The 25,066-nt window shown below is 40.8% G+C and overlaps 1 protein-coding gene across 3 annotated transcripts in view; it reads right to left on the reverse strand.

Moving 5' to 3' along the window:
• pag1 (phosphoprotein membrane anchor with glycosphingolipid microdomains 1) overlaps positions 1 to 25,066 on the reverse strand; it is a 63,854-nt gene that overhangs the window by 6,789 nt on the left and 31,999 nt on the right. For 2 of the 3 annotated variants that reach the window (XM_051955201.1, XM_051955202.1), the window contains exons 2-7: positions 15,713 to 15,748; positions 13,215 to 13,446; positions 10,703 to 10,760; positions 5,879 to 5,975; positions 5,338 to 5,507; positions 4,765 to 5,196 (exon numbers count right to left, since the gene is read on the reverse strand). In XM_051955201.1, the coding sequence (XP_051811161.1) occupies positions 4,765 to 5,196; positions 5,338 to 5,507; positions 5,879 to 5,975; positions 10,703 to 10,760; positions 13,215 to 13,402 (945 nt within the window). In that variant the 5' untranslated portion in view covers positions 13,403 to 13,446; positions 15,713 to 15,748. The remainder of the gene's footprint in view (positions 1 to 4,764; positions 5,197 to 5,337; positions 5,508 to 5,878; positions 5,976 to 10,702; positions 10,761 to 13,214; positions 13,447 to 15,712; positions 15,749 to 25,066) is intronic. The other variant, XM_051955203.1, reaches the window with a different exon arrangement.

A 25,066-nucleotide genomic window follows, 5' to 3' on the forward strand; every position in this document is an offset into this window, starting at 1 on the left:
TGCAATGCGGCAGATGCCTTTTTTTCATTTCACTTTAATTAGCCAACCAATTAGGCAGAATGCCCCCTGAGGAGTGTTTGGATGAAACAAGGACGCAGGTGACTTGTCCCAGTCACCGCACCTCTTAGTGTGTCTCACAATGTTTGCTCATCTAATACGAAGCCCTTTTATCCTTGGTGCCAGTATTAGTAGAAATTAAAATGGAATTTTAATTTAGTTAGCAGCACAGTCAGAAATAAACCCAGCATATAAACTGCTTTTGATGCATATGAGCAATAAATCGGAGCATAGAAAGTCCATTTATGCATATTAAATGAATATAAAGACCTATATAAGTATGTGATGTTTGTTTGTGTCCATGCAGATACAGATTGAGATGTGAGATATTATTAATTCAGCGTGTTACAGTAAGACGTAGTGTGCTTGCGTGTGTTTATGTGAGAGAGGATTATGGGAATGTGTTTATATAGGAGATGCAATGACATACAGGACATGCAAGTATGACTGTAAGCTGATTACAGTCGCCTCAGAAGATGGACGACTCAGGTGTCAATGTGTCAGTTATGGTGACGTGCACGTTGACATGCGTGCGTATAAATCAGCATTAATATATCCGCTCAGACTGCCAGGGTCAGATGTGGTCACCCAAGTACATAAACAACTCCAGAAAACTGTGGGAATGCAAATTATATTAACCCTCCTGTTGTCCTGATTCACAGGCACCAAAAAAAATAAAAAAATAAAAAATACAGCCAAAAAATTTACCAATTTTCCTGAAAATTTGCAAAACCTTCAGGAAGAAAATTTCAATAATTCCTGAAAAGTTTCCCTGAAAAGTTTTATTTTAAAAAAATCCCCAAATTTGGGAAGAAAATTCTTGTAAATATTTTCAAAAAATTTGTAAAAATCTGCCAAAAAAATATGAAAAATATCTAAAGTGAATACAAATATACCAGCAAAACTTCTAATATTTTCTTTAAGAACAATCACACAGAAAAAAATAAAACAAAATTCAGCGATTTGGTAGATTTTTTGTGTGAATGTTCTTAAAGAAACGCTTCTTTTTTTTTTTTTTTAAACAAAAAATGTTGAAAGATTTCCCAAAAATGTTAAAAATGTGAACATCAGAAGTCTCGCTGTATAATTTTTTTTTTCAACATTTTCAAACTTTACGACTTGTCAACTTTGACCTGCAGGACAACATGAGGGTCAACTACTTTAACACTAACTCAAGTTATTTTTTAAACAACACGCAAATCCTTCATCTAACAATAGCGATTCCCTTCACTGACAGGCGGCTCAATACTGCTGACACACTGAATATTGCAGTTTACCTGCACTGTGTCCCCGGCGTATATCCCAGCAGCCCCACCGCTGGGTCAAACTCATTTCCTGCACCTCACACGTGAAAAACCCGTGAGCGACAGCGCAAGCAAATGACTGCAAACAAGTGCTACCACTGTTTATGACAGTTCAACTGTTGGACTGCACAGGATCAGAGGAGCTGTGAGTAAAAGGTCACAGGAGGCTGTGTGAGTGTGGATTTCTGGGGCAAACCAGGTGTACATGTGGAAAGGTGCTGGCGTATGCAAAAGAACGTGTGTGTGCGAGCGGCATTTAGTGAGCCGCTACCTGAGGGGATTCCTCTCCAACATTTAGATACAGGCGCCTCAGTGTATGCACAGATGATCTGTGCGTACGTGTAACAGACGGAGACAGAGGGAGAGTTTCTATAGCCCATATCATCCATCATGAAGCCAGACTAACTGTCATACTGATGGTGGCCAGCTGGTGCTCACACACACACACACACACACACACACACACACACACACACACACACACACACACACACACACACACACACACACACACACACACACACTCTCATGCATACACACACTTTGTCAGACAAGACAAATCGCAGACGACTCCTGTTCATACATGGGCAAAAACCGCAGGGAGCCGGGGACATTCACGGTTAACCTTAAATCAGCCCCGGAGTGTGTATGTGTGTGTGTGAGTGTGTGCAATAGAATATATGTAAACACACACGTCATAGAATCTGTGTAATATGAGGGGGATGGGAAATAAGATACATGTGGGTGCGTACATTTAGCGGGTGGGTGGTTATATAAATGAGTACATTTTGAAGATGTGTGCGTTGCCAGCGTTGTGGAGATGTATTGGAGCTCACTACATCAAGATTTCATCTCGGATACGGGGGTCACATGAGGCTACGTTTGCCTGCTGTCCAAATGGGAAGCAGTGATTAACTAATTGGCTGCAACACCAGAGACAAAGGAACACAGAGATGCGACTAAAAACACGGAGAAGAGCAATGAAGAAAGAGAGACCGGAGATAAAACATCCTTTAATATACCTAGTCATGAGGACAGAGCACATTACGGGATATTTGTGGTCTTATTTTCATAGTTTGGGCTGTCATTTTTGTCAGCTATCATAACACTGGACGTTGAGATGTGGGAACGGAGCAACATTGCCACAACAAAAGCCACCTGGCTAAGGAAGCAGCAGGTTGTAAACAAGTGATCAAACCATTTTATGTGATGGTAAAATCAAAAGGGAATTCATCTGAAATGTGCACCCAAAGCTAAAGTAAGTTAAGTTTCCGTTTGTTCAGGAAGTTAGTCTGCACAGGTGATGAACACTTACAACAGAAACGTCTTTTTCAGATGAGTTACACAAAGTTTGGGTTAAAAGACAGGCTAGTAACATTAACATTAAAGGTTTGCTGTACAATACTATAAAAAACACTTCTAATTTTAAAATCTAGAGATACAAATGTAATTAAAATTCAATATACAGTATTTACAAAGATTTAAAGTGAATTTGAGTGATTTAAAGTGACTTGATGAGTAGTAGGAAAACAGTTTTATTGAACTACTAAAGGTGCTTGGACATTTTACATTCACACTGGTTCTACTGTGATTATGACTGTGACGACATGGATATTTCAGTGTGGCTGCCATCCTTAGAACATCACCAGGAGTGGGTGTGAAAATAAGATAAGCTCTAATTAACCATCCTTTGAAACAGGAGGAGGAGAAGTGATGTGGCTGGAAGAAGAAAGCAAACACAGTGATAACTTTAAAAAGTAGCGCACAGATGAAGAGCTGGCCCTTCATGCGGCTTTGTGTCAGACTGACAATGTGATGTTTTGTCTGATGCAATTCTTTCCGAGCTCTGTGCGTGTGCTACTGCGTGTTTGTTGGTTTGTGTGTGTTCCTCTGATGGAGTCTGGCATGTGGAAGGCAGCGTGCTGAGAGCAGCAGCAGCACTCTGTTCAGTCCATGACATTGAACTGCTTTTCTTCTCTTTTCACCTCCTTTTTCTTTAACTCTTATTCCACCTCTTCAATACATCTCACCCTCACCTCTCCATTATGCTGCTTCTTCTTTATCATCCTTTTTCTCTACTACCTTCATCTGTGCTACAGATGCCTTCATTTGTATGCTGTTGAGTTTGTTTTTTTCTTTCTTCCTCTCTATCTGACTTTCTTTCACTCTTGACTCTTTCCTCCTCACCCTTTCGGCATTTTTTGAGTCAATCTCCCATCATCTCTCTGTCGCTATCTCTATTCCATCTATTACTCTCTCCAGCTCCCATTTCCAGTCTTCTCTCCTCCCTTCCTCTTACACCCATTTCTCTCGCCATCCAATTTCTTCCCTTCGGTCTGTCACTCTCCCTAAAGCAGCACTGCGATGGCAGCTTAGCAGATGATAATTGTGGTGGTGAGACACATCTCGCTTCTTTCTTTGTTCTCGAACCAGTTCCGCTGACTCTTTTGCACAGTGTTGCTGAGGAGATGACCAACCTCAGCTATATGGGGGCGTAGATAGGATTATGAGAGACAGGATGCCTATCATGACCTGAGATTTTGTCTGATTTTTGTTGTCAAATGGAAATATAAGCTTATTTAAAAATGTTGCATCTGCCGCAATGCATTTGACTAACCCTCGTGTTGTCCTGCGGGTCAAAATTGACCCATTTTAAGGATTGAAAATGTGGGGGGGGGGGAAAAATGCCAGTGAGACTTCTGATGTCCACATTTTCAACATTTTTGGGAAATCTTTGAACTTTTTTGGTGAAAAAAAGAAATGTTGAAACCGTTTCTTTAAGAACATTCATTAATTTCGCTGGATTTTGGTTGATTTTTATGTGAATCTTCTTAAAGAAAATATTAGAAGTTTTACTCACATATATGTAATCACTTTAGATATTTTTAGGAAGATTTTTACTCATTTTTTGAAAATATTTAATTTCAATATTTAATATTTATTTAATATTAATTTTCTTACAAAACTTGGGGGATTTTTTAAAATAAAACTTTTAAGGTAAACTTTTAGGAATTATTGGAATTTTCTTCCTGAAAGTTTTGCAAATTTTCTGAAATTTGGGTAATTTTTTTTTGGCTGAATTTTGGGATTTTTTCAGACAAGGAAACAATATTTCTTGGTGCCCGTAAATGAGGACAACAGGAGGGTTAAGAAAACTCCATTTGAAAATAAAATCTTATCTGCTTCCAAGGTCACGCGCTGGCTGAAAATCATAACTCAAATCCTTCTTTTATTCAAATGTAAAAACTGATTTCCCTCTGCAGCGTCTGCTCCTGCATAGCTCTGCCAAATGAGTTTTCCATCTCTCAGTTCCATCAAATTATGGAATGAACCTTCATTATGCAAATTTTGCTACAATCTACAGGTGAGAGACAAAAAAAAACCACACACAGACAGTCCTCACCTCTCCGTTGTGCAGCCCCGCCCCCACCAGCCCATTCATCACCACTGGCTGGTTGTCGTTTTCATCCAGAACTTTCTCCGGTACCGGTGGAGGCAAATCCTCCTCCGGTTCCTCCATGGGCTTGTGTGGGGGAACGGCGGCGTTATCGGAGCGCCGTTTGGCCTCCATGTCGACGCTGTGGCGGCTCTTCTTGTTCAGGTCGACTGAGGCGTATTCCACCCCGGCGCACAGGGGCCCCCGCTCAGGTGTGCTGGGGCTGAGGTGGCCGTTGAGGAGGGCGGGAGGGTGAGGCGGGGGTTCGTCGGGGCTCAGCTGGACGGTACCGTTGGGGAGGCCGAGCTTCACTGGGGGGTCTTTGAGCTCTTTGACTGTCTCGTACAGAGAGTCTTCGACGCTGACGTCACGGGACGCCACCGCCATCTCCTTCACCACCTGGACAACAGAAATACACTCCATTTTCTAGCTGGACTGTACTTTCACCTCACCAGTCAGAGCTTTAATCTCCTCCTCCACTCTAATCATGCACAAAAAAAACATTATTCTGCTCTTGAAAGGTGACTTTTAAACACTGACCTCATAGGTGCTGTCCCCCGAGGCAGGGGGTCCGTCCCCGATGAGGGCGTTGTTGGGAGGGATGCTGGGAAGCTCGCGGTCCTGAGGACACTTGGAGGACCTGAGCTCTGATTGGCTGGAGAGCATCTCCTCTGACAACTGGGGACTGGTGTCCTGTGTGTCTGTGAGGACTGGAGAGAGGGAAGAAAAAAAGATATCACTGGGTTGTTTTCTTAAAACAGGATGTATTTGTAACATTTACATCACAGTCATTCTGTAATGAGTCATATTTGCCTTTTCCAAACGCTGAAATTAGTGTTTAGTTTAGAAATGACGAAGATTATGACATAGATACGCCCTGTAGGAAAACAACAGCTGAGGTTTAAAGCTGACGCGTTGCATAACAACAGCTATGAAGCAAATGTCATTATCATGTGACTTAATTAATGAGCGTAGAAGGCGGCAGAACCATGCTGCAGCTGTGACTAATGCTGATAATCGTGTAGTTAAACTAGTTAACACGGTAAACAAAGGCATACGGAGCTAAATCGTGTCGGCTTACTTGTACCGCTGGTGAGAGGACCATTGTGAGAGCTGCTGATTGCCACGTCAGTCACTGGACTGTCTGCTGATTGGCTGATGGTCTCTCTCTCTGACACCTGCACAACAAAGGATAAGCTGTTTGTTACTGCTGCGCTCAGCCCAGAGGCTCAGAGTTCATCTCAGGACTGAAAGCGCCAGGGATTGAATGCACATGTCAAAAAAAGACAGTCTACAATGATATCAATTACAAGATACACCAAAAAAAAGGAGAAAAAAGCGGGTAATAAAGGGAACAGAAATCAATCTGCTCCTCTTCTTGCACACAGCAGATGACTTTCACACCTCTGTGCAATCCAGAAGCCACTAGCAGCAGACTGTAATATGTTTGGAACATTATTTTTAGGATCTCCTGGTTTTTGGGGGGGATTTGTCATATTCGTATCACAGATTCCAATTTTCCAGCTTCATCTGCGCCTTTATTAGCTTTTATAGGCTTTTTCAATCACACCTCTGATTACCTTAAGCTCATTATCAGAATGTTAATTATTCTTAATTAAATGCAATGTATTGTTTCCCTAACAAGAAAAGACATCTAAATATAGCTAATGATTTCTGTGAGTATAAACAACAAACATAAAAAACATTAACTAATTTAGGCTCATTCGACTGATGCTGCTGTTGATTCTCATCTTGTTTTGTTGTAGCTGGGCTTATGAGAGGCTGTGCCAATCTCACATCCTTCGTTTGACAAAATGTGGTGTGAAAACGTTTCACGGACAGATGTCATTTTATGTCCTCAATGTCACATTGATTCCTTAACGAGAGGCACTAAAACCAAGCCGAGCATTACAGCAGAGTTCGATCAAAGAAGGTGAAATGATGGTATTAGTGGAATAATAATGAAAACCATAGGAGGAGGATGCTTTGAGGATACCCACAGGGAAATTTGTTTCCCTCTTTTATCCTGCTTCCCTCTACAGGAAGCTCGATGCTATAGAAAAAGAGCTCTGAAGCTGGCAGAGAGTCAGTTTTGCTAAAGGACACTTCAGCAGAGCACTCTGAGACTTAAAAAGCCTCCCAGAGAAGCTGGTTTTTGTATTTGAAACATCATGGAAACACGGGTGGGAAAAAAAAAAATCTCTAATTAAACTGTCAGACTTCAAAAATATCCGTGCAGCCGGTTTGATCAGCCTCAGCAGAGCAGCAGAATCGGCTCTGCGAGTGAGCAAACACGCAAATCAACACTGTTCTCGACTCCAAATAACAGTCGCTGATTAACACAGGATGTGCTGAATACTTGCTGCACTGAGGCTTGATTTATCAGAACGCACTTTACACATAAACTGTCATGTCTGGATAATCACTCAGTCACTCGCTGTTAAGAGATCAGAAAATGTGAAAACCTCTTCAACAGTGTGAACCAAGACTGGTCTTTGTTTAGGTTTGTTGTTTTTCTTATGTGTGAGCTGAGAGTTCTGTATTAGAAGCTCCACAGCCCCACCTAGTGGTCACATGCACTCATAACTGTTGGTGCCAATGATGTAATCTTTAACTATTTTATGACCATAATATCTTTTTCTTTCTTTGTTTGATTCATTTAGAAAAGCAAAGCTAAGAGAACCTGTCAGCATTTATGTTTCTTTTCAGTAACATTAATCAAGATCGTAGCTTCAGGCTGAATGTTTAATAAGCTGTGATCATTTTGAAAATATATTACTGTTGAAACATTTTTCAAAGGTTTTTTAATTGTTGTTTTTTTGGTGTTACCTGAACTGACATCAACCCAAAATGCAAAGCAATCACAAAGCTCGCGTTTTTGATATTTTTATTACTTCATAAGGAAGCAAATTGACTCCCGGTAATTTTGACCTGTTTCTAGCTGGATCTCACAACACATCAGCTCATGTGTTCACTGATTCTGCACACAAATCCAATGTAGATTCAAATACTGGTCCATTTGAACCCTGAACGGTTAAAGCACCTCATACAGCGAAGGATATGGAGGCACGAATGTCAGGACACGACGGCAAAAAAGACAGATTGTGGCTGAGCGAGGAAGAGCTAATCTACTCATCCGCAAAGACAAAGACCCCCATTTAACCTGTCAGCCCGTGACATGGTCCGTCATACAAATGGACCCCTCTTGAAACAATCTGACCACCCGGCAATTACGCTGCTTCTTAAAGGTTACAGCAGAGATATCCATCAAATGCAAAGAGCCTCCGAGGATTGTGTGTGTGTGTGTGTACATGTAGGCTGAGATACACACAAAGAGGGAGCGACAGAATAAGACTGGATGTCACTTAGATGGTGAAAGCTGGGCATTTGTCACGCTTAAATGTTGATGGTTACCGAAGCATCAATATTATGGTCGTGGTTAATTACTATCTTTACATTTACAGGGTGTCATTATGAGTAGCGTGCAACAGGAAAGGATAAAGGTCAAGTCTAGAAGTCCTAAATATACTTATCTTTAGATTCTTTTGGGTCAGTATATAATTGAGGGACTTTTGAAGTCCGTGGGATATATCCTCCATATAGTTTGATTAAAAGTAAAAAAAAAACTAATGTTTTTGTATGTCCATTATGATCATATCTTTACAAATTCCATAATTATTTGTTATGGAATATCACTAAAATGTCAATGAAATAACCATCCCGATTTAATAACAACCACCTTTTAATGGACTAAACAACAATAAAATTAGCTTATTCAGAAATAGTTTTGATTGTGTTCTTTTTATTAAGTTGAAGTAATCATGACAGATATTTCTTTTTTGGCAATATATCAATTTTTATACGGAAAATTGCATGTGTCCAAGAAATCACTTTCAACTAAGTTCCCCGTTACAAAAACACCTCTCGAAGAAGTGTGTTAATTCCAGATCACATGACCTGCTCCACATGATGTCATTTCCTCCTGAAGAAAAAACTGGAAAGACTCCAAAGCTTTCTGAGTTATTTAATATAAAAGTAGTGTGTGAGTCAAGTGTGGATTTATGGCATGTCAACAGGTTTACTACAATAGCTTTATAAATAATTTTGAATTTCAATTTTAACCAACTGCATATATAATATTAAGAAGAATTTTTCTGTAAAAATGTCATGTGGTGTTTGGTTATAGGCGGACATGTTGATTTTAGGCCTGAAAACCGCAAAAATGTCAACTATGTTAGGAAAAAGTCCCGCAACTGTATACTGACCCATTTGTTTCATGGAATTTCACTTCATTCTTAAGAAAAAGACACATATCAAAAGAAGTGATCTGAGAATAGCAACCAGTAGAATTTCCCACATGAGCTCTCTGAGCAGGATGAACCACTTCCCCATCAGCAGCTGCTGGCAATTCAGAGACAATCTTGCAAACAACTGGAGGCTGTCAATCAGCCATGTGCAGGGAGGTTGTGCTGTGTGGCCGCTTCTGTGTTCAGTGTGATGGGAAGTGGGTTCAAAGGCGAATGTCAGAGATTGTGTGTCAGAATGTGTAATTGTGTGTCACTCAGTCTTGCAGACAATTTGTAAGTTCTATCCACAGACCCATTTACCAGTCTGCCAGATTATGTCAGGTCACTTATCCACAATGTGTATGTGTGTGTCGGCTGCTTCTGTTTAAGAAAGAGCGCAAGTCTGAGTGAATATATTCCCTGCAGAAACATCAAATTACTGATTGTTCTCTGCGAGAAGTGACAGTTTCTTGAGCTTCCGAAGGCCTGTACTGGGTTTGAGGTGACTTCAGGTTTAACTCAAGCTTTCCAGGTTCATCACCGTGGCAACGTAAGCCACATGCCTAAACTTCTTTCACTGAGAAGGATAGATATGAGAGATATAGACTCAGTGGAGTGAACTTGTTGATTTCTTTTCTTTTCTTGTTGGACGCAACAACTTTCCAATTCACTTCATTGTTCTGTTAATATTTGTACAGCGAAGCAATCCTAAAACCGAGACTGAGTAAAGCATTAAAGCCTTGTACTTACTAGTAAGGCTATTTCCTGGATTGAATTACGCTTTTATATTTGCTTTTTACTTGCTCCGCTACTGCCAGGGCTGCAGCTGAAAGAATAAAGCTGTCCTGCACGCCAGAACAACAGGCTACATCTAAGCAACACATAAATCTAACGCAGCACACGATTGTAGCCTAATTATACTCAGATCTACTTGTGTTTTATTGATGGGACACTGACATTAAAAAGCCTATTAACACATTCACACAGTCTGCAGTTTTTTAAAACCAGCTTTCCTTTCTGTTTTAGCTGTAGCAGCTGTGTTGCTTTTAGCCTGTATTCTGCTTTTGAACTCCTCATACTGATTTTGCATTATATTTTGTTAATCTTGTAAGAGATATGTAGCTCTAGGGCCGTCCCTGTTTGGTCATCTGTTGTCAATATATGCTCAAAATTAACATAAGAAATCAGTTGTACATGAATTCTTAGCCAGACTGTGTTTGTTAGACTTAGGTAAGCCATACTACAGTGAAACTATATCCTGGTATTTGTAGTACAGGCCTATAGAAATTTCAAGATGCTACAAACTCTGACCTAACCTATCTAAAAAAAACATTTATAATTACACACATTGTTTGCATGAGTCTGAGAGGCTACGTATGCATGGATATTAATGTTCACGCATGCATGTAATTACTAGCCTGGCTGACACACCGTGGCAAGACCGACAAAACAAACTGCTCCCCTCCACATCTCATCTCACACCTCATAGATAACAAACACAAAGACGTCAGAAGAGATGATTGGATATTATTCAAATTCAGTTCGTGCCTCCCGAAATGTTTTTTATGCATGTGTTAGAGTGTTGAAGGAAAGATGGGAAAACCTTGTGTCCAACTCACCCCATTCATGAGGTTCTCATGGTCTCCTGCTGGATGTCCATTCACTGTTTTCTTCTGCCTAAAAGGAGAGACAGATGGGAAAACAGACAAAGAGAAAGATAAGAGGTGGATGGTAATAAAACACCATTCATGGCTCAGTCTGCCTGGTATTCATGGTTTTCAGTTCTGTTTTTTGTAGCATCTGAAAGGAAACCATGAGGCTAAAATGAAATGTTTTGATGTTTTTCACATATGTGGTGTTCATATTCATCCAGGCATACTATTTGCCCTTCAGATTTTGGCTTTTTAAAATACAAATTATACACTGTGTGTCCACTTTATTAGGTTCATCTGGACAATCTAATGCAATCCAACACAACTACTTTGATATTCCTCTTTCATGATGTCTACAAGGTTTCATTTGTTATGGAATTGAACTGTATCTTTTAGCATATAATATGATTTATAGTGATGTCAAGTTGACTGCATTACATTCAGAAGTGTTCCTAATATTTTAAACATAAAAGGGAAGGAAATGAAAATGCCTGCGCCCTTTTCAAATGAACTTCTGCCATGATTATTTTTTATTTTTTGTTGGCCAAAAGTCTCCTCTGCAATATTAACCCTCTGTTGAAGAGATTAAAAGTCATTTATCAGAGTCAAAAACACTAAAAAAAGAAGAAAATTATTCAGCTGTCCAACAGTCCTGGAACCTTTTATCTGTGTAATGTCATTTAGTCATTAAACTACACAGATTTAAGCTTAAATTTGCAAAGAAGCATCATAATCACTTTAATTGCAGGTTTAAAACTACATCTGAATACTTTTTTCTGCATGTCCCATTTACAAATTTGTCAAACGCAAAACCATTTGCTCAAACCAGATTCTGTAAAAACCATAAAATTTCGCACTTGTTGGCGCAACCGTGAACTAATTTCTGATTTAGCTGAGATCAATAGTCACATTACTAAAATTCTGCAACTTTATGGCTGAGCTTGGGTGAACTGCATGGTGTGTTGATAGAAAGCAGATAGAAGAAATGCAAAGAAGGAAATAAAAAAAAGTAACTAGAGTATGTAAAATCAATGTTTTTCCAATATAGGTAACACTTAGCCTAACCACGCTAGACCCATGTTCTGAAGGCACAAGGGTCTAGGACCGCTCGACAGGGAGGGAGGCGGGCTAAAAGGTTGTCTTTCAAATCACTCTGCAGCAATTGGGTAGGTATACAACCAATCAGCGCAACGAATAGGCTGACGGCGTTCCTAGAGCGCTGGATTGTGGCTAAGTCCCATTAGCTTCCCAACCAGCAGAGCCAACTGGTATATTAAGGATTTGCCATATCCTGTCGGCATAAGTCCAAATACGTCTTTCTTCTCAATGAACACTTCAGTGTCGTCCTTTGTTTATCTTTCAAGTTGAATTTTAGCTTCAAATATTTAAGGGCTGTGGCCAAAGCCGAGTCGAAAGATAACTGTTTATTGTGCGCTGGTTGTTTCTGTCAGAATCGTCGCGCCTCTGTCGTGACTTAGTTACGCCCGTCTTCTGACTCTACACTTCATGGTGATTCGTCGGCCAGTTTTAAGAGAATCCAGCCTCGAGCCTTATGGAGGGTAACTAGACCCACCCTGGCAGAGAATTAAATTCGTTGCCGTGGGTTGTCTAGCGCGGCTAGGCTAGGTAACACTTGGAAAAAGTACATGTTGAATCCCTTTTTTCCCCAAAAAATAAAAGTAAACTAAGTAATAGAAGAAATGTAACTTTTTTTCTGTTTTTATGATTTATGGCGCTATAATTGTCGATTTATATGCAGGACTTCTTGCAGTGAAAAATGAGTCCACAGTGAGTAAAAATGTGGCAGAAGTAAAAACTGCTTAGAGTTCAGAGGGTTAAATCTGTATTCAGCTTTATTCTAAGTTAACAGGACTCTTGTCTCTTTCAGTTTGGAGTAATACAGAAAACTACTACAGTTCTACAACTCTACATCAGAAGTGGCTGCTTGGATTAAATTTACAGCCTCAATACTTAAAGTATGGTTAATATCACTCTTTGTTTCATTATAATTCTAATGAGACAGAAAGCTGTTGAGACTCATTACATGAAACAACTTTCCGTTTACAGCAGTGCTCTACATTTGCAGCTATTACAGGAACTACTATATAAATCTAAATGATAGAACACCACCCTGCTCTGCTTATATCTTTAGCTATGTGTTCTACTTTATCAGCACACATACTCATTCATATGAGCTGTATTGAAGCACCAACACCCCTGAGGGTTTTCTTCACGGTTACACAGCAGCACTTTTCTATACTGTCGCTTCAACTATAATTACTACAGCATGAATGTCCCCTCAGGTATTTGTGCACAGTCGGCACTTCCAATAGGAGTGCATTTGCTTCAGATAGCTGACGCTGCATGAAGCCGTTTTCACAACATACACTCCCGACATCTTCTAGATATGCGAGTGTTACCGAAGACGACTAAAACAATAACACAGGACGGTAGTGTTAATCTGTGTGTCAGTGCTCACCCCTGGCAGCTAGCACACAGCAGCAGCAGCACAGAGACCAGCAGCAGAGCAGTGAGGACGCTGAGGGCAACAACCAGGACCAGCTGCCCGCTACCCAGCCACGACGCCACGCCAGGACCAGCTGCCGTCTCCGACCCGACTACACCCGCCTCCGGCCCCCACCACACTCCACTCAGCACCGGAGCCATGACACATCACACTGTGGGAGGAGAGGACATCGGACAGGTACCAGCTGGAGAAACACAAGAAAATACAAACACACAGGAATTAAAATGTGCACATTACATATCGTCTAGATTGAAAAAGACACTAAATGATTTCTTTTGTATTTTCAATGCCATAATTCTGTTATTAGATCATTACTTCTTTCAGAGAGATGCTAACAACCTCATATTTAATGTGCAATTGAATAAGAGTGTTAATAGTTTCTCTGGAGATCCTAAAAGATCATTGTTGGCTGAGGATTAATGCAGTTTACTGAAGGATACAATGAGACATGCTGCACAAACTGTGCTGCTTCTGCTAAGAAAATATCCTGAAATAAGATTATAATGTGACAAAACTTCATTAAGCATCTCCAATTTCTATTTAAAAAAGCTCATCTGTGATCAGTTCAATTAGTTTATATATGATTTATTATGAAACTGAAAATGACAAGTTACTAAAATGTCACTTTTATGCAAATATTGCAATTTCCTTGTTTGCTGACTCATTCACGAATAGAATTTCACCAGTTTTGTTGTAAATAGAAAGACATTCTATTCTATTTCACTAAACAACAAATGATTTAAAGCATAAAGCTGCTAATATTCTAGATTTTTGTTACCACTACCAAATCCTATTAAAAAACTCAACCAAATGTGTTGGTGTGCCTTCCAATACTTTTTGATATCCTCAGCCTTTCTCCGACTCCCATCCCAGACATTTACACTACCGTTCAACAGTTTGGGGTCACCCAGACAGTTTCATGTTTTCCATGAAAACCCACACTTTTATTCATGTGCTAACATAACTGCACAAGGGTTTTCTAATCATCAATGAGCCTTTCCCCATTACCTAACACAATGTAGCATTAGAACACAGGAGTGATGGTTGCTGGGAATGTTCCTCTGTACCTCTATGGAGATATTCCATTAAAAATCAGCCATTTACCACATTAACAATGTCTCGACTGTATTTCTGATCAATTTAACGTTATCTTCATTTAAAAAACTGCTTTTCTTTCGGAAATAAGGGCTCCAAACTTTTGAATGACAGTGTAAATCTTTAAAACTGCCAAGAAATGTGTACTTTTACTTTATTTACACTTGAGCAAACTTTACTAAACCTGAAATAAATTATATGGTTGGTAACTATTTGCAGCTGAGGATATAGTACCTCTTTAATTATTTATGGCTACAAGACCTTGTATATGGTATTGACTTGATAAAAACATGATTTGACCTGAAAATCAATACAGTACCCATGTGTATTGTAACTAAAACATGTCCACAAGTGCAAAGGTGAAAAAAGTAATGGTCTCTATCAATCTTTGGCGATGCAGACATCACTTGTTCGTAGGAGGAATTTAATCTGAGCTTTTCTTGGAACTTTTCTGGAAATTTCTGTGCATCTTTCACCTGCAACTTAACTGCATACAGTGACCAGACTCGGCCAGCAGGTGGCAGAGCAGAGCAGAGAGAGACTGCAGTGCAGACGGTGATCAGCCTCAGTCTGCTGCAGTGGCCCCTCACACCAGAGCCTCCACAACTGGTGTCTGAGCTCTGCGCACAGCATCAGAAACCTGCTCACGTCTCCGTCTAACAGCTAAAGTTGGGTTTCAGTGAACTGATGGAAGCCCTGATGTTATCACGGCTGATTTATGGGGCCGTGTGGAGTTGGGGGGGGGCGGTGGCAGGGATGAGATTGCGTGCCTCCAAAAAAAGAAAAAAAGACAGGCAGGAAAAAAAATGTGGAGAGGGTGGTGTGTATTATACAGTATATAATATAAAGGTGGCGTACAAGATGACTGACAGGATGCAAAAAAGAAGTGTCTATCTTTCTGCCTTCTATTGCACGTCCTTTAGCAGAAGAGACAGCTACAGCAGCAAGAACTGGAGGGCAGTGACAAAAATATGACAATCCATCTTTCCTCGTCTATTTCCTCCTGGTGCGAGCCAAACTCCTGTCTGGTGTAATGTGCATGTGTGTGTGCATGTGTGTGTGTGTGTGTGTGTGTGTGTGTGTCTGTGTGCCAGCGGTGTAAAAAAAAAAAGCCCCATTGTGTCTCGCCTATGCTAATGTGACTGGGGAGTGTGGGAGCTGGGGAAGTAAGTTTTGTGGCGAATCAGCTCGAGCTGCAGAACCCAATTTTAACTTCTTTTTCTTCTAAGGACACAGAGGAATTCCTGTATTTGTTAAAAACACCGATTGTGTTTTCTCCCCCCGCTCCAAGCCTAGATGAAAAAGCACAACGGGGCTCATGCTGCTATCAGTGCAAGTGGCGAACACAGCCTTACCTTGACACCTCGGATGATTAGTCAGGTCGGCCTCGCCTGCAAGAGAGCAGATAAAAATGAGAAGGAGGCGTTGGGATTACTGCTCGGCGGAGGTAGAGCACTGAGCTGTATATTATCCTTGGAGGGTGTTGTTGTTCCGTGTGTGCAGATGTAGGCTGGGTTTGTGAGTGGGAGAGCAAAGAGGGAATTGGGAGTATGTTTATGTTTCTAAATATCAAATATGTATCGGACAACAGGCTGCCTGCAACTTCACAGACACACACACACACACCTCTAGTCATTCACAGTATATATTATATCCAATGTTGCACAGGGGACACAGACAATGTTCACTTTATTGATCAGTCAGTCCATGTAACTGAGAGGATAATAACCAGGTGACATCACTGCTAAATTGTATCATATAACACATGATATCGATTGTATTCGCGGCAGTATTTTACATTACGAACACACACATGTACACTGCTCGAGGTGCACTGTTTCAGTTATGAACTCCGGAGTTGAGCATCAAATTGACCCGATGAGATTTTGACCTTCGTCTCCGGATTTCGCTTTAAAATCCAATCGTCGGCTGATGAATCCGACCTCGTCTGAGAGGCTGGCGTCCAGGTGTCACTATATGCGCCACTGTGTGCCAGCTCGCATGTGTCTCTGCTGGCACTTAAACCAGAATAATTACCGGCTGCCACAGCACTGTGTCGCCATGGCAACATTTCCTTCTACCCATCAGCGCTATTTATGGTGGTGGAGAGGAAAATAAAAAAAACCCCACAGAGATGTTTTAAAAGCGACTCATAGAGGACTGTTGCGCTGCAGGTGGTTTATGTTTTCAGGTATGTTGGTCATTCACTTCATTATGTTCCTCGTCTGTTTATTTCTGCCACCGTTTTCGAGGTGAAGAATACACTGCCGGTCTCCATTCTGAAGCAAATGTGACTGAGGAATCCTTGAAATGCTTCAGTGATCATGACAACTCCATCTGCTGAGCAACAGCTACTTAATAATGGAGCCTCTTTGCCCTGAGACACTTTCTTTGTGGTTTCTGTGCAGGTCTCCCAAGGTGTGCTCATCTGCAGACTCTGCTTGTTGGAGGTGGTGGCTTTTGTGAGGATTTTGCAGTGAATAAACACCCACAACCCTGTGTTCTCCACCACCACCACCACCTAAGCAAAGCCCTTCAGGTAGTCTGCTTTTGGGAATTAATGTCAAGGTGCACAAAGATGCTAGTTCAGGGTCTCCATCTGCTAATACCCAGCCTAAACCAGCCCACTATGAACCTTAATATTAGCCTTGGCCAACCTCCATGCACCTGCAGAGTTTAAGTTGATTTTTACCGCCCGGCAAAACTGCGTTTTCCGGAAGGTATTGTTTTGAGCTGCATGGTCTTGGTTGGTTGGTTGGTTGGTTGCTTGGTTGCTTGTTTGTCTGTAACAATTTGGTTTCCGCGCGATAACTCGATAAAATATTGATGTAACCTCACCATATTTGGTACACAGGTGTACCATACTAAGACACAGATCAAGTTCAAATTTGGTGACCGTTACCTCATTTTCAAGGTCACAGGGGTCATCGTTGTCGCCGGGCGGTCCAAGTTTGGTAAAACTTCTAGTTATTTATTGTATGTCATTATGAGATTATTCCTTTATCCTTATATATTTTCATCTAAGGGTGTAAATGTATTTATTTGTGCGTTTTTCATCGTCAAAATTATTACTGGTATGCTTTGAACAGGCTAAAGTGACCAAATTCAGGTTAAACTTTTTCTCCTCATAGACTTCATTAAAAATAGATGATTAAAAGTGATCAGTAATCATCAATATTGGCAGAAATGAGAAATGAAGATTTTTAGTGAGACATTTTCCATGTCTATCATCCAGCCCTTCTAAATATTTTCAATTTATGTATAAATACCTAGTCTGTTGCTTACTTTTGTAATATATACATGCTTTTGTGATTTACATCAATTCCCAGCTCTACAATATTTTGAATTAAGTGAGAGATTTATTTTGGGTTCATACAGGTTTTTTTTTAGTTCTCCTTTGTTGTGAACTTGGTCCACTTGCAACATATGTCACACACAGACCTTACAAACCACAAATTGTTAACGCATGCGCAACTCCCAGTGGGTGGTGACAGATGGTAAATCAACTATTTTTCTCCAGAATCACTGACTTCACCTTTAATCGTCACATCATGAGCTTCTTTTACTTTCATTTTTTGTATCTGCACTGTCAGTGTCATTTTGAAAAAGTGACATGTCATCCCAAAAGAGATTATTAATGTGTTTTATGTATGCATGGAAGTAACCAGCAGCCTGATTCTGACACACTGATGATTTATCAGCAGATATCTTCTCTGTAAGTTTTACAGTTAGTGCATTTACTTGTAATTAGCTGGAAACGTCTGTCAGATTATTCTTGGTCTGATAGATGTAAAGTAGCAGTCACAAGCAATAAAACACCCAGTTTTACTCTTAATGCCTTACTAGGTCTTAAAAAAAAGCTTGTGGTGGCTAAAGCCAAGAAACTTATGCAACTTAACTTACATAAACTTGTGTGACTGACATCACTAAGTCAGTTCTTTGACCTTAAGACGTTTCTCTATTTGTCCCAGAGTGACTCTATGCTGTAACACATCGCTGTTAAAGTACATTCCTCACACTTGTTTCCAACTCTCCAACTCTGCTCTGCTACTTTTTATGGCATTAAAACTCAATCTCGACTCGTGCCATCTTTACTCGAATGGTATGAAGAACCTGCTTAGTACAAATGCAGACGCGGCTTTGGACAGCATTGCCGACATATTTCCCTGCTGAGTCGCAAATATGCGTGGAATAAACCACCCAGTCTTTCATCTGAGGACACGCTTCGATCCTTAACGCTTTGTAAATATCATACATAAAAGCTCAGAGTATCTATTTCACTGTGGAAAGCTGCTCGCCGACCACCGCTATGCGATTCAACAAGCCAAGCCAAGCACTACAACCGGACTCTCTTGCGTTGTCATTCTCCGTCTCCTGCTGCTTTCAGGCTCTGATGAAAGAAAACAGAAGCCTTGGAAGGGAGACAATCAGTGTGGCTGTCTTCTGTCTTGTGCCATAGAAAATAACTGACTGGAAAAGTCACTTTAAAAAAAGGAATGTGTTTTGGGGATTCAAGGCAGGAATCCAAATTCTACCCTCAGCCAGCTGTACCCATAGAAACACACAGGGCTGAGACTAACCATAAGCCGCATCATGGCAGAACCTTCCCTGTAAGAAACCAGAGCCAAGAAAGCCAAGGCATCTAATCTGAACCCTGCTGCTCTACAGGCAGAAACTCAACCTGAGCGTACAAGTCAGCCACATGTGAGTATGTGTAGGAAGGAAAGGGGGAAAAATTTAACATCCACGGGCAAATCACTGCTTCAGAATTCATGGATGCTTTCCTAGCTGTGCGACACCTCCTCCGTCTGCAAGGTCCTCGGGGTGCACGTAGACCGGCAAGGTTTACAGCTGGATGGCTGCTGACAAATGAGCCCCAGGAAGCTTCTCAAAGGCGAGCCAGAGGCATTTCCACAAAAAATAAATAATCCAGGATTCAGGGGAGGAAAACTTTCTTCAAGAAGTCGTGCTTACGTGGAGCTCTGCAGGAAGCCCGGAGTAACGTTTCTCAAATTATACAAGCAGCTGGAGAAGAAAGTGATGACTGGTGTTTATTCCAAACAATGAGAATCTTTTCATGAGCATTTTTTTGTGCACCGTTTGGGGAAACGGGCCGGGATTTAGCAGAGGATTCAAAAGCACTCGACTGTATAATTTTCTGTGATCCTTCTGGCCAGCAAAAAAATATGAAGACTAAAACACAACAGCTTGTAGGAGCGACTTAGCACAAGCACAAGACCCTCGTTCATCCCCACTGAAGGGGAAAACGCAGCCTCCTCAAAGCCTCTTATAAAAAGCTATATGTTGATGTATCCTTTCAGTCGCAACACATATTTACACTAACGCGCACTCCCGTCACACTTTTTAATGCACAAGGGGCCTATTTTTAGCCAGCTTTGCTCAGTTTTCATCACCGTCCCACCTCACAGTTGGTCATCATGAAAACAGAAAAACAATGAGCGCCATCAAACACACACTCCACTGACCATCTTGTGTCCTGACCGGAGGGCCATTTGGAGGGTGGGGGTGCGAGAGAATTGGGGGGAGGGGACAAGAAGGATGAGAAACTGCAGCCAAGAGAGGAGAGGATGGGAGATAAAGAAGAGGGGGAAGGTGATGAAGATGTACAGAAAACAGAGAAACAGAAGAGAGTGGATTCACTGCAAAAACTCAAAATCTTTCCAAGTTTTTCTTATTTTTAATGAAAATGTCCCATCTCACTTGATTTAAGATAAATTCACCGAAATTTCAGCAAGATAGAGGGACTTGTTTTGAGACAATGCATCTTAAATATCTTGTTAAGTCAAACAATCTTGAAATTACCTTGTTTTAACCCTCCTGTCATCCTGTGGCTCAGAATTGGCCCATTTTAAAATTTGAAAATGTGGAAAAAAAATATTTTCACAGTGAAAACTTCCACATTTTCATGATGTTTTGGGGAAATTTTTGAACATTTTTGAAGGAAAAAAAGAGATGTCAAAAAATATGTTTCTTTAAGAACATTCAGAAAAAAAATCAACCAAAATCCAGTAAAATTCGCTGAATTTTGGTTGATTTTTTGTGAATGTTCTTAAAGAATATATTAGAAGTTTTACTGATAAACACAGAATCACTTTAGATATTTTAAGGATTTTTTTGGAAGATTTTTATTCATTTTTTGAAAATATTTACAATCCTTTTTTTTTTTTTTTTCAAATTTTATTTCTTGCCAAATTTGGTGATTGTTTTTTAAATAAAACTTTTAAGGGAAAATTTTAAGGAATTTTTGGAATTTTCTTCCTGAGGATTTTGCAAATTTTTATAAATTTGGCAAAAATTTTTGCTGAATTTTTGGATTTTTTTCAGAGAAAGAAAAAATATTTTTTGGTTCCTAAAATGACGACAACAGGAGGCTTACGACACCTTAGCTTGACAATCATGGTAAAATAGCTTAAAATAAGTTTTCCCAGCTAATTTTAAGATCTCAATATTCTAAATATTTCAAGAAATCTTGCCAAGCCATTTTTTCACTTGTTCTATTAACAGTTTTCTTTAAACTTATTTCAAGGTAAAAGTTCTTTGAAATACGTTTTTTTTTCTTGTTTTGAGAGGGGCATTTTTTCCAGTGTTGAAAGAGGAGATAACACAGAAAGGAAGGAAGGAAACACAGAAAAGGCAGCAGAGAGGCTGATACAGTCGTCATGATACCCATCCCCAGGGAGGGAGGATGATATACAACTCCCCACAGACTGCAGTGCAAGAGGGACCGAGCCCTGAGACGATGCAGTTCAAGCCCCTACATACAAACACAGAAAAATCTGGTCGCAAATAAAGAAACTTGAAAGTCATGAGTGTCTGTGTTTGTGTGAAGCCGGAGGGCTGAGACTTATTGTGCATCTAATCGAATTCAGCCCTCGCACAGTCTTCCCTAATCACTGTACGCCTCTGCTGGTGCGTCTGCAAGAGCATAAAAACAGGTGCTTCAGATCAAGGGACACATCAGGGTTGCCATAGTAACGCCGGCCATCCTAAGGGGTTAATGGTTTTAGTATGAGAAATTGATCTATCCTCCCTAAATGAGGAAATTGAAACTGCATAATTTAGCGAGGCTCCCCCGTTTCTGCTCCCTGGTCTCATATTACAGATATGTGCGTCTTATCTTCATCCATACTCACTGCGCTCCCCTCTTCCTCGCTCTCTTCTGCAATATACAGTAACTATATCTGCTGGCGGTAACATTTATAACCATCTCCCACTGGGGACATATAAGCGAAATATGAAGCACTTTCCCCGAGCAGATAAATGTTTTCTTCCCTGAAGTTACTCACAATCTGGAGAGATTAAAAGAGATACAAGCGAGCGTCTTATCTTTCACTCTGAACATTTGCACATATGTTAGTTCTTGCTTTTTCAGTGTTTCAGCTGGCAAGAAGTGAACTATATCCATCCCTTTAGTGCACAGACTTCTGTTTTTTACCCGTAGAATCCAATTTCAAGGATTCAGTTTTCAACGCTGCACAAACTGCAACATGTGTCTTATTTCTTCAACAGAAATGACAAAAGCCCCTCTCTCTTCTAAGCCTTCGGTGACCTACCCCAACCTCGCAGAGACACAGCAGTCCACAAAGGCTTTGCACATATGTGCAGTTATTGTGTAAACACGTGTGCGTGTCTGTAAAATCTGCCTCCCGTTAATGTCAAAACGCCCCATGGGAAAAGCTACATTTCCTGTCTTAGTCTGCCAAGCTCTCAAGGACGCCGATGACCCTGAAGCCTGTGGAGGCCTGCAGAGATTTGTCTCAGAAAACACAACTGAACCAGAAACTACTGCATTGAAACCGGATGAGCGTGAAGCTGGAACAAACCTCTGGCAGTTTGCTTGTTTTGCTCCTGAAGACATGTTTTTGTGCATAGATAATGCTTCAGAATGCTCATATCAAGCATCTAAACTACACTAATGTTGAGCATAATTTACATCTTCCATCTGTCTTGGGCTTTTCCCTTCTTTCTCCCACTTTATAAACCGTCTTATTGTCTTTCTTTGCCAACGCCCGAGGCAGCAGCGCCGCATTTAAATCATTAGGACTCGACTCTGTGAGCGTTCCTTCAATTAAGCTCAACAAAGTGTGTCTGTGGAGTCAGCGACGCACTCTACGGGAAGAAAATTCATTCTCAGACACTCTTCAGTTTCACTTCTACTTTTCTCTCTGTTCTTCCCTTCTTTTGTCTGCATGAAAACAGCTCTCTCAGTTGGTTCCCTCTTGCATATGATGAATCTTTGGCTTTCAGTTCTTTGGTCTTTAAAAAGCGGAAGTGCATCTTTGTTGGCGAGAACTTCGCCCTTCTGTCTGCAACAACTCCCAAAACCACCGCTGCTTTAACCCTCGTGTTGTCCTGTGGGTAAAACTGACCCGTTTTACACTTTAAAAATGTGGAAAAAAAATATATTTTTTCACAGTGAAATTTCTGATGTCCACATTTTCAACATTTTTGGGAATTTCTTTAACATTTTTGGTGAAAAAAAGAACATTCACACAAAAAAAATCAACTAAAATCCAGCAAATTTCCCTGGATTTTGGTTGATTTTTTGTGAATGTTGCTAAAGAAAATATTACAAGTCTTACTGATATATATATATATAATCACTTTAGATATTTTTAGGATTTTTTTTGGATGATTTTGACTCATTTTTTTGAAAATACTGACAAGAATTTTCTTGCCAAATTTGGGGGATTTTTTTAAAATAAAACTTTTAATGGAAACTTTTCAGGAATTATTGGAATTTTCTTCCTGAAGCTTTCGCAAATTTTCAGAAATTTGAGGAATTCTTTTGAATTTTTTCAGACTGGGAAACAATATTCTTTGGTGTTTAGTAAATGAGGACAACAGGAGGGATAACGGCCCTCTGAATGAAAAACCAGAAGTTTCCAAATGCAGCATTAAGGGCTGTGTTTATGCCAATCTGCTACACAAGCAAACACGGGTTAAACTGAAATTTAACGAAGCGAACACCCCACTATTTCTCCTTTTTTAGTCTCCGTGTTCCAACAAAGCACTTCTATTCTCCCCGCTGGAAAAAGAAAAAAAAAAGCATTCTGTCATTGTCTCAAATTGATTAGCTTTGTGACAGCGGTGCCACTCAGCTAATAATAAACTCTCAAAACAAAAGTGACTTCGGTAATTGTGCAGTCGAGCAATTTACGGTGATTAAACAAACCAGCCAGGCGTGTCATCCAAATATGTAAATTGAAGGCACTGAAGGAGCATGGATTAAAAATTTAAAAGAAAGAAAGAAAGAAAAAAAGACAGATTGTTGTAATGATTTCACCAACTGTCACTCACATTCTAAGTGACCTTCTCGGAAAACACCACCGGCGGCACAGAGAGGGGGGGTGAACTGTTGAACTCTGGGAATTTGAGGAGGAAGTGTGCCCGTCTGAGAGACACATCTTTCTCCTCTACGTAAAAAGAAAATATTACCAGCACTCATACAAACAGATGCACACAATCCCGATGAGGAAACGGCGCAGCACCCGAGCCTTCGCGCATAGAAACGTCCCCATCATTGTCACCTTGAGATGAAGATTAGCATGAGAGTGAAAGAGGAGTAGATACAAGCGCATCATTATTCAGTGACATTGGCCTTCATGTGGTGAATAGCTGCCAAGATAAAGGGATTATCAGGGTGGATGGAATAGGATGAAGGATGCTGTATGTGTGCGCGGGTTGTGGGTGAGAAATCCATTGAGGCAATTCATTGTGAGAGCTGCTAATGAGATGCAACAGATGCCTGCGGACGAACGAATTCGTTCCTGCAGCGACAACATGCACACACTTTCGCCGTCAAAAACGTGTTAACAACCACCAATTTAATTCTTGTTTCTTAGAGTTACCACACCCCAACTGTTCTTAAACTGAGGCTGCTGCTGCTTGGAAAAATTGCAGCGCAGCACTTCATTTATCTCCTCCTGTTACACCAGCCTTTTGGACAAAAGACACAGGGCAAAAGGGGGAATTAAAAGAGTTGTGTGTGTGTGAGAGGAGATGAGCGACTGAAATGGAAATGTGATCCATCTTTACAAGACTGTAACCACAGCAGGGGTGGGTTTATTAGGTGACCCAGACGGAGCGACCGGTGGAGGGTCTGACCCTTTCAAGCCTCTGGAACGTTCCTACTACACATTGCTTAAGGAGAAAGAGAGGTTTCCTAATGGTGTGCATTTTGCTAAGGAGGGAGGAAAAAGTGGAGGAGGAGAATGAGTCTGAGGCGGCTTCTGACCTTTTAGCGCGAGCCATTTTTCACTTTTACTTCCACTCCCTGGGATTTTTAACCTGGTTCAATCTATTGGCGTCTTCTCTTCTTTGTCTCTCCTCCATATTTTCGGCCCTCAACCTTTCTCTTCACCTTTCCGTCGCCAAACCAGACCATCACATATTCAACACGTCTGCCGGCCCCATAAATATATGGTAAAATATGGAAGCCTGCAGGGACTCAAAGGGCACATCTACAATCAGGAACAGCAGCTGGGGGTGGGGTGGACATTTGGCGGGGGGGAGGATTTTGAAGCTAAACATACATGGCAACCTCTATAAGACAGAAGAGTGGGGGTTAGGATGCTGCAAGATGTGGCAACCCCTCACACTGCAATCCTCCCGTTTTCTGGTTAAATCCAATCCTGCGCACGCCCGAGCAACTCCGGGAGATTGCACAAGACAGATACACTCCTGTC

This window comes from Acanthochromis polyacanthus, chromosome 11, assembly GCF_021347895.1.
Source record: "Acanthochromis polyacanthus isolate Apoly-LR-REF ecotype Palm Island chromosome 11, KAUST_Apoly_ChrSc, whole genome shotgun sequence".
Lineage (NCBI taxonomy): Eukaryota > Metazoa > Chordata > Actinopteri > Pomacentridae > Acanthochromis > Acanthochromis polyacanthus.